The 10628-nt window shown below is 36.7% G+C and overlaps 1 protein-coding gene and 1 non-coding gene across 2 annotated transcripts; both read left to right on the forward strand.

The window, feature by feature from the left end:
• Window positions 1-1004: 1004 nt before the first annotated feature.
• RPS20 (ribosomal protein S20) lies at window positions 1005-2638 on the forward strand. The gene is made up of 4 exons (XM_044658005.1): window positions 1005-1150; window positions 1467-1566; window positions 1992-2065; window positions 2419-2638. Exons 1-4 carry the CDS (start codon window positions 1148-1150, stop codon window positions 2599-2601), a joined length of 360 nt encoding a protein of 119 aa, XP_044513940.1. The 5' UTR covers window positions 1005-1147; the 3' UTR covers window positions 2602-2638.
• Window positions 1829-1896, forward strand: LOC123232831. The gene has a single exon (XR_006505329.1). It is a non-coding gene; the product is annotated as a small nucleolar RNA U54 (small nucleolar RNA).
• Window positions 2639-10628: the final 7990 nt, after the last annotated feature.

Consider the following 10628-nt stretch of genomic DNA (forward strand, 5'->3'; position numbering starts at 1 on the left):
CTGTTTTTCTGTCTGTTCTCTCCCCTTAAACAATAAACAATCCTGTGAAGTAGGTACTGCAGGTACAGATGAAGACATTAGCTTAGAGATTTTGTGCTCCGATGTCAAAGGCAGTACCTATACGTCTTCACTACTCCCAGTTTACTCCTACGTTTACCCCTCCCAACACTTGATATTCCCATTACTATCCCCTAAATATAGGTTCTCATTGTTAACCTCCTTCCCCACATCTTGTCGAACTTGCCTACTTATGATTTTTCCTGCCTCTACCCTAGTTTCTAAAAAAATCAAACAAAAAAGCACCTTCTGTGCACTCCAGCCAAAAAAAATCAAAAAACAAACGAAAAACAACTTCCTACATAGCTTTTTACCCAAAACCCTTCAAAGGTTTTTTTGTTTTTGTTTTTTTTAATCGCCAACTTCAAATTTCTTTTCTTGGCATTCAAAGCCCTCTCCAAACTAGACGTTTATGTCATGTTATATCCCCTCCCTCCTTCCACAACTTCTGACTACGGCTCAGAATGAAGTCTGGGCTTCTTAATTTAAAACCAACAAAGGCTGAAGACGGAATGTATTTTTCCGAATTTGGAGGGGGAAGAAGGGAAGAGGCGGGTGCAGCATATACGACTCTGTTACAAAATTTTCACTTTGAGTAAAGGTTCGTTCATTTCCCATCTGCGACTTCCTAAAAACGTTGATTGCATTCCCTCGGCTTCCTAGAAGTGCGTAAGTTGGAGGGAGTCGATTAGAGCTTGCACTCACAGACAGGGCCATTGCACCTTCTTTGCCTGGAGCCACAGCTTTCCAGAGCAGTCCTTCCGCCAAAGCAGCAGGGGTCACTGGAGTGCCGTAGCTCTTCTCTCCTTTTTTTTTACCTTTCCCCCCCCCTCCTTTCACCAAGCGTAGGAGCTCTCTATGGCTCTCGGCGCTGGTGCTTTCCTCTTCCGGGTCATCCGCACAAAACGCGCGCAGCGCCGGGACGCGACTGCGGCTATAAAAACGTCGGCCCGACACCGCCCTTTCCTCTTTGGGGAAGATAACCTCGCTGCAAGCGCGTGGAGTAGGCAATCTCTGCCTCTCCTCCTCCTGACTCACCGCTGTTCACTCTCTCCGAGGAATAAGTCGGTCAGGAAGCCGCATCGCTGCCATGGTAAGGAGGGCTGGAGGGACTCAGGGCTTTGGCTGAATTCGTGCGCGCGCTGGGACAGGGCTGGTTCCATAGCGCGAGGCTATCGCTGCGCAGCCGATCCCGGTGGGAGGGAAGAAGCCGCGGGTGCCTGGGAGTGTTCGCCCACGTGACCCCGAGGCGCCCGGGTTTCGGGGATCATCAGGTGGAAAGCCCACGCATGCCCCCGGGAGCTCCCTCTTAGAGTAGGTCTCAAATCGGCAACCTTCTGGCGGACTTGCTTCGGGCTGCTTTTTCGTCCCGCCATCTCTCTTTTCCTAAAGGCCTTCTTCCTTGGTAGGCATTCAAAGACACCGGCAAGGCACCTGTGGAGCCCGAAGTGGCCATTCACCGAATTCGAATCACCCTCACCAGCCGCAACGTGAAATCCCTGGAAAAGGGTAAGCATGGGGTGGGGGAGACGCCGGAGGGGGGGAGAGGGCGCTCGAGCGCACTTGGACTTGAAAAGTTTTTTCCGGCCCCAGTATCTTTGATGTCCTGCGACGTTACCAGCCCTAAGACTTTAACTGAAATGACTGAAGTGGGTTAGGATCTGCCAGTTGTGAGTGAAGCTACTTGGCCAATCAAAGGAGCACAGAAGGGTACAATTTTTGGAGCTGGATTTTTGCTTTACACCGGATGGAAATGAGCTTGTGGAGAAGTTGGCAATGAGGATAAAATTTAAGCAGTTGAATTTCAGTGATTGTTTAATACGCTATTCTGAGCCAGCTTATGAGGGGTATCTGGGATGGGCTTTTTAGGGATACTCTAGATCACAGCGAATAATAAAAACCAACGAACATCCTATCCCTTTTTTTGCCTTTAGTATGTGCTGACCTAATTAGAGGGGCCAAAGAAAAGAACTTGAAAGTGAAAGGACCTGTTCGAATGCCCACTAAGGTATGTAAAGCCAGAGTGAGAGAACCTTTTAGTTAGGTTCAACTTTTTGCATCAAAATCTTAAAATCAAATTAGAAACTGGGTTAAGGGAGCTGAAGCTGCGAGGAAACATTCTCTTTAGTTTATTTCCATAGTAGTTTTTTCAAGAGTCAAAGTAACTTATTTGGGTTGGGGGTGTAACAAAAGTATTTTGGGGCTTATATTGAGCCATCCAGCTGCCCCATTAGGATAATTGATTTTTTCAAGAGAATTACTTTGATGTGTATTTAGACTGTTGGGTAGTTGGATAAAACTATTGCACTCATTAGATTTTAACTATAACTTTCTTTTGGCTTGCCATTTCTTCCATTGTAGACCCTTCGGATCACAACTAGGAAAACTCCCTGTGGTGAAGGTTCAAAGACATGGGATCGGTTCCAGATGAGAATTCATAAACGCCTCATTGATTTGCACAGCCCTTCTGAAATTGTTAAACAGATTACTTCTATCAGCATTGAACCAGGTGTTGAAGTTGAAGTTACCATTGCAGATGCCTAATCAATTATCTATTTTAATAAATTGATTGCAACGATTATATTTTGTTTGTCTTTGATATTAAATCAAACTCAGATCTTCAATTTAACTTAGTCCTAAGAGGTTATGACTTGTCCAAGGGTCACAAAGGTGTTAATATCAGAGGTAGGGCTTTGTGTTAGCACGATCAGGTTTTTTAATTTTAACTTTTGTTTTTTGTTTTGTTTTTGTTGTATAGTAAAGTTTTAAATTCAACAAAAATTTAAATTGGAACTGTCTGGCTTTGAAATGTCATAAGAATAACTAAACATGTGATATTTACAATAGATATATTTCTCTTTCCTATGCTAATTTAGTCAAATAGTTCTTATTTTAATTCAGACTGACTATATTCTCCATTAATCTGAAGATCTAATAAAATTTTTGAAAATTACCTTTGCTCAGTTATAACAATATCAAATGAATACAATGGTTTTTTTGGGCAGTTCTGGGCAGGAACTGAAGGTTTCTAAAAAGTTAATGGTTGCAAGTTTGATTATTGGAGCTTAGTAAGACCAAAACTGCCTGACACTGGTAATTATGGTTTCTTAATTGTCCTTTTAAATAGATCTAGTGAATTTTTATCAGGATAAAGTTGAATCCCTGCTACCACTAGCTGGAATCTATTCTGACTCAATCATGATACAGAAATTGCCATTTAACTGAAATTATGGCTTGTAGCAGTTGCCTTATGGGGAGGGAATTGCCTACACAAAAATTATTAACCCATAAGTATGCCTGTCCATATGAATTGTGGTTTGGGTAGAGAAAAGGAATTTGTGCCATTAGTATTTGGCTTTCAGGTTTTCCCCATTTGTCAACTAAACTGATAATTCTAACACAGAACCAAAGGTCACTGGAGGGAAATAGATGGATTTAGAAATGTAATGTTGTAAGTAAAGGTAGTAAATGTTAAGCATTTGGAGAAATGTATTTTTAAAAAGTTTGATTCAGTACTAATTAAAATAAGTATATAAACATCTTTTCCTTCATACTCACTAAACCTATTATTTTCAGGTCCCCTAAGAATGTAAAAATGTTTTTTTTTTTAATCCTTCTAAGTATTGGTTTCAGGGCAGAAGAAAGTAAGAGGCAGTTGGGGTTAAGTGACTTGCCCATAGTCACTTCACGTAGGAAGGATCTGAACCCAAAGGCCAGGTTTGAATGCAGTGCTGCTTGTTTTTAGGCAGTATACTTAAAACTTTGGAACTTTGCTTACTGGACATCTTAATGCTTTGTTAATCACGATGTTAACCTGTTTGAATGCTATTGAGAAGTCAAGACTAGTGTTTTCATGACTTGCATCCTAAACTAATGAACTTTTACAGAGAAAATATGAGCCACAGGATAATTGCCATTTTTCATATAGAAAAATAGGGGGAAATAACCAGTGATTAATGCTAAAAATATTTTTAACTAAAAAAAACTACAGTGATGTAGCATGTAAAATGACATATACCTAGCAAATAAGCAGATACTGTGTACATTGCCTGTAACCAAATACATTTTCAAATCTGAAACCTTTAAAGTGATAAAAGAAAATTAAATTCCCCACAAGAAATACTTTTGAAGTACTTGGAAGAATATTGTACTGATAAACTGAGTTAGTTTGACCAGATTTATCTCAACATTTAAATGGGGCTGCACTAGAATAATTATTAAATACCCAAGTAATTCAACTTGGGGTAAATAATACATATAAAACTGAAAAGAATATTGAGGTTATCCAACCCACGTCAGAAGTTAAATGACTTACCAAAGAGAATATATGAAGTAGATCTTAATATAAATCTGATTCTCAAGTCTAATAATGTTCGTTTCCCTGAACAGTTAGGCCAATTCAGTTACACTTACTGTATTAACAGTACCTATCTTATTGCTCCTACAGTGTTATTTATCTTATTACCTTTGCCACCTTTGTTGAGTGCTTGGTTAATAACAAGGCTGCTTTAGTTTGCATTTCTCTTAGTAATTAAAGCATTTTTTTTCATGGATAATACTAAATTTTTTCTTAAGAAAAATTAATATGACTTGATTAGGAGATAGCTTATTGCCTAAAGTATTTGAACTAGTGTTAAGATTAAAATTCTCTATAGTCCATATATATTTTATAATTTAATATTTTTTATATGTTATTTTTTATATAATATAATTTAATATATTTTATAATTTAATAATTTATAATTATTAAATAACAAAATGGTCAGATTACTAGTAACCCCCCAATTGAATAGGAATTCTGCCTTCTAAATAAGTGACCCCATATGAGAGGAGGTCTTCATCTCTCATTTTTGTTCAAATAAGAGATTTGCGGGCCTTGGTCCGGAGACTTTTATAACCTTAATTCTGTGATATAACTATTCTACTGGACTGACATGTTTTGGTACTGACAGTCACTAGTGTTGAAAGAAACTGGAATTAAATCAAGTGTCTATATTTAGAAGCCAAACAAAATGACCTGGGAAAGTTAATGCAGATGAATAGTAAACCAGGAAATTAGATAGCAATTATGTTGGATTACTTAGAAGAAATGAATGCCCATCCTTCAGAATTTGTGTCTTTTAATGATGTTGCACAAGATAATTTTTACTAGTAACATTTACAATCCTGTTTTCACTACATGAAGGTAATTTTAATTTTAAGCTGATAGCATCAGCTTTAAGAAATGCTTACTCTATGCAAAGCACTGGAGATACAGATAGAAAAGTAAGTCTGCCTCTGCTTTCAAGGAGCTCTCATTGGAGCATGGAAACATCCAACGATCTTTAGCAGAAAAGCATAAAAAAGATAATTTGTGATATTAAAGCATTTGATTGGAGAAGGGAATGGCAAACTACTCCAGTATCTGCCAAGAAAACTTTAGCTGGGGTCACAAACTGAACAACAACCACTATTTGATAGTGCCAAGGACTTTGTGAAGGGAACCTTTCCCTCCCTCCAAGATTCTTGAGTAGTTGTGGCTATGACACCTGCAGGAGCGGTTGCCAAACTGTATTTACACAGAGTTGTTTCTCAGGATGATAGTTTAGGGTGAGGGTAGTTGGTCAGGGTTTGAGGAAAAAGAGGGGTGATGGTGTTCTGATATTCCCAGTCCAGGATATCTCCTGTTTTTGCTGCAAGGTGCCTTGCTATTTCAGTGAGGCTGGTTTGCCTGCCCTGTGTGTGTCAGGTGGATGGCTGTAGATGTTTTTTCCTCAGATAATGACTGTGAAACAGAACGTTTGAAATTTGGTAATTGAAATGAGAACCTTTTAAAATTTTCTCACCCACTAAGATAAGGGCCGCATAAAATAAAACTGCATGTGTATGTATGAATCTAGAAATATTAAATGTTTACTGTGTATAGATTAGCACTTAGGGCATATACCAGGAAAAAAAATTAAATCTAAACTTGCCCGTTCTGATTCTTAAAATTGCTTTTTCTCTGGGTCGCTTTAAATTGACTCAGGATATTATTTGAACATTGCTTTCTTCAAGTAGTTATGCATTTTAAGTTGATAAGTAAAAAAACAAAGTATAGAGCCAAAACATTTTCAAAATTAAAATACCTCAGTGACTACAGAAAAGATCATGTATTTCTGACTTGGTTATCCTTTATTGAAACTGGTTTCAATAGGAGCCACAGTTGTATTAGGTTTAGCAAACCACCGCTGATGTCCCAACATAAAAATCACCATATTGTGTCAAATGTTCCATTCAGATTAATTGTCTCATATTGGGATTTAAAAACTTTCCCCCAAAAAAATCAGTCAACATATGTTCCATTTCTTTTGTCTTTGCTTTATATTGCTTTGCTTATGTGGGAGTTTTTCGACTTAACAATTGTTTTTTTTTTTTTAAACAGAGCAATTAGTATTCCATGGAATATCACAATTCACTGTGCTACTTTCCAGTGGTTGGATACGTAGTTTATTTACAGTTTCTTTTTATTAAAAGTAAAGCAACTATGAATTTATAATTGTTTCTTTTCCATCTTTATGTGCAAAGACTAAATTAGATGCTAAAGATGTTAGAGAAATTACCCAGTTCTTGTGCTCAAGTTTATAGACCACTTTTAGAAACTACTAGGATTTTTTTTTTATTATTAGAGAGGTAGTGGATCAAAGGTGGTTATCAGTTTTTTTTTACACTGACAGCTTTTCACAAAAAGCTCAACATTGAGTTTTTATCTTTTATTTTTTTTAAGTCAATGTATTTTGGCCAAGAAGTTGGTTCATTATGTAGGAAATGACTTAGAGATCAAGAGCAATTTAAGTGATTATTAATGTTGGATTTTTTGAGTCAGAGAATTTGGTTTTAAATCCTAACTTTCATTTAAGTGTGTAATGCTGTGTTTCCTAAGGCAAATCACTCAATTTTTCTAAACCTCAGTTCTCTGATTTGTAAAATGAGGAGTTTGAACTAGAAAGCCTTTGAATTTCCTTTTCAAAAACTATATTTTCCCCCAAATGGTCTACTCATGTCTTTTAACCATTTCTCTAATGAAGAATGGGTTTGATTATGGGGGACAGCTCTGAGATTTCCTTATCATTCAGGAAAGGTGGGATCTCCTTCCACAATTGATCTATATGTGATTTAATAGTTCTAGGGAGGTGCCTGAGATGAATAGAAATTAATGATGTTCCCTTGATCTCACAGATAATACAAGATTCTAATGCAGATTTTTATGACTTGAAGTCCAGCATTCTAACTTCTTTGCAATAGGAATAAAATTTATGTTGAAAGGAGGGAATTCTCTATCTGTTTGGGGGTCATTCAAAACAGTGTGTGATTCCCCAAAGCAATCTAAACCACTTTTCCCAATTCTGGCCCATACTTACATCCACTTTACAGTGCTTGTCCCTTCAGTATGTGTTGATTAACTTAATAGACTATCATAGTTTGGACAATAAATATCCTTGGTTCATTTGGTTTTTGTTGGTTCGTGGATAATCATTGAGGAGATCCTATAGTATTTTAGGTTTGATTCAACCATCACACTGTAACTTGCACTCAAAAATCCCTGTCATTGACTCATTATCTCTTCCATTTCTCTCTGACAATATCCTTCCCTATGGTACAAGATATTTTTAACTGTGGGGACAGCTGGATAGCTCAGTAGATTGAGAGCCAGGCCTCAGGACAGGACGTCCTGGGTTCAAATATGGCCTCAGACACTTCCCAGTTGTGTGACCCTGGGCAAGTCACTTCACCCCCATTGCTACCCCTTGCCATTCTTTTAAATTTGAAAGCTATGATTTTGCTAAATAAAGACTTCATCCTTTATGTCACCCAGGTGAATACTAGACAATAACAATCTGACTTCAGTCATTTCGGGAATGCTTATCACATGCTTATACCATCTATCTTTTTTTTGCTATTGATATTTGTCATATAGATCTTCTGAATGTACTTGATGAGAGTCATATTGCAATTGAAATTAGGAAGATCTAGTTTCATTTCTCACTTGCCATCCTTATGGCTCTGTTACTCAAGGCAAATCTCTAAACCTTTTTTGAGTCTCTTTTCTAATCCATAAAATGGGAATAATATTTACCATGCCTTTCATTGCTTTGTAAAATTTTAAAGCCCTTTATAAATGTCAGCTCTTACTATTTCCCCTATATCTTTTTTTTAAAACCCTTACCTTCCATCTTAGAATCAATACTGTGTATTGGTTCCAAGGCAAGGGCTAAGGCAATGGGGGTTAAGTGACTTGCCCAGGGTCACACAGCTGGGAAGTGTCTGAGGTCAAATTTGAACCTAGGACCTCCTGTCTTTAGACCTGGCTTTCAATCCACTGAGCCACCAAGCTGCCCCTCCCCACTATCTTTTTCTAAACAAAATAGTAAAGTTCAAAACTATACATAAAAAATAAACATCTATTTCCTCTGCTAACTTCATGTTAAATGTTAACATCATTTTTCTCAAATTGTAAGTCTCTTGAACCACTGAAAGTCTACTTAACATTACATTCCCTTTCTAAAACAGAGCTGTCATATAAGAAGTGCTAGGTTAGTTTGTGGCAGTTTCCAAATAGTTTCTCTCCTACAAAGAACATTTCTTTTGGTGATAACTTTAAAGTTTCATTTAAAATTTATTTAATTTTTTTTTGACTTGAATAGCACTGACGTTGATTAACAAATATTTGAAACCTATACATTAACTTCAAGACATATACTCTGGGGCACTGAAAGCTTGGCAGCACCAACATAGCATGAGAATTTGACTGTCTTTAAGAATCAGAGTACTGATCAAGGACACATGACAAAACCAGTGGAAATGTGCATCGGCCATGGGTGGGGGGAGTGAGGGGGGTGAAGGGGAAAGTAGGAGCATGAATCATGTAACCATGTTAAAAATGAATATTAATAAATGTTTAAATTAAAAAAAAAAGAATCAGAGTACTGGCCTATACTGAAATTCCTGAGGAGTGTAGAAAATTAGACAAGCATAATTAGATCAGAATACCAATACCATGTTTGCATAATCTACTCTCATGTAAGCTTCTTATTGCATTTCTAGGGATTGTTATCTCTTATTTCCTACCTTTGCCCAATATCCCATCTATTAATCCATGGCTCCTAACTCTTGAGGTGCTCTGTAATCTTGGGCACATTGTTTAACCTCTCGAGCACAAGGGAATTTTTTTTTAAGGGTACTAGATAAATGTTAAAATTCCTCATAGCTTTAAAATCTTATGCATCTAACTAATGCAGATCTCCTTCTTCCTAAAATGCAAAAATGAAACAGGAAATGCTAGAAAAGGATAAAGGGGCTAATTTGGAGCAATACTCAAATAGATCTGTTTTTACTGATTAGGGAGATTCTTTCAACAATGTAATTTGTGCTCTGTCCACCTCTGCCCAGCTTGGACAGCTCTTATCCTTGTCATCTCATAATTCCATCACAATCTACATGAAAGATAGATAGGGTGAGGAGATGCCAGGGTCAAGTGAAGGTGTTTAAGGATGGGTGAGACCTGTCTACAATTATTGGTGGCCAGGAAGGAGACAGTAGATTGAAAGATAATAAAGATAAGAGAAAGAAGAAGCGTGATCATAGTTGTTGGAGGCGATAAGAAAGAATCAAGTGCATGAATAGATTTTCTTGGAAAGAAAAGGAGCTACTTCTTAACAGACTAGAACAAATTAGAACAAGTGATAATGATGCTGAGGGATTTTGATGTATGTGGTAAGGGTGAATGAGGAGTTTATGATTGATGACTTCCATTTCTCAAAGTAGGAGGTGAGGTCCCTACACAGATGAAGAGGGTAAGAAAAAGAGTCTGGGAAAAAAAAAACAACACATGTGGAAATAAATTTTACATAATGTAAGCAGCCAGATAAACATGGGACAATCTCTACTTTAGAATATATTTATAATTTTTATTGTTCTGGGCTCATGACTATTTAAAGATTCCTGGATAATTATTAGATTCCCAGGAATATCTCATATCACCTCTTTAAGTGAAAATAGATTTTATAATAAAATTTTAGATCTAATATAAATTATAGAAATTAAATGTCAATTATCTAGTTTTTGTTATTACTGTTTTTTCTTTTTTTGTTGTTGTTATTTCTTTTCAACAGGGTAACATCTGAACAAGTCCAACAAGTAGTTATTTTGGCCTAATTTTTAAAGGTCTTCTGAAATAAATAAAAAACACCTCTTTCTTTTTTGTTAATCATTTCCAGCAATACCAAAATGACCAAGCTATTCTTCATTATGCCCTACCCTTTATAGAAGTATAAATTTACTAGTTAACAATTTTCTAATAATAATAATTTTTAAGCTTGAAGACACTTAAGTCACTTTTTGGCTGTCAGTTTTCTAGACTAAACAACCATGATTTCTCTTCTTTCTTTCTTTTCTTTTTTCTAGTTTTAAAATAAAATTTTCCCATGTATCCTTCAGATTTTCCATGTTCTCCTTGAAAAGTCAAGGTCAAAATAGACGATGGCTAAGTGAAAAGTGAAAAGGTTATTACTCCCATTTTTTTGTGTTGTGTAATGGTAACCCATTAAACCACC

This window comes from Gracilinanus agilis, chromosome 1 (assembly GCF_016433145.1).
Source record: "Gracilinanus agilis isolate LMUSP501 chromosome 1, AgileGrace, whole genome shotgun sequence".
In the NCBI taxonomy this organism is placed as follows: domain Eukaryota; kingdom Metazoa; phylum Chordata; class Mammalia; order Didelphimorphia; family Didelphidae; genus Gracilinanus; species Gracilinanus agilis.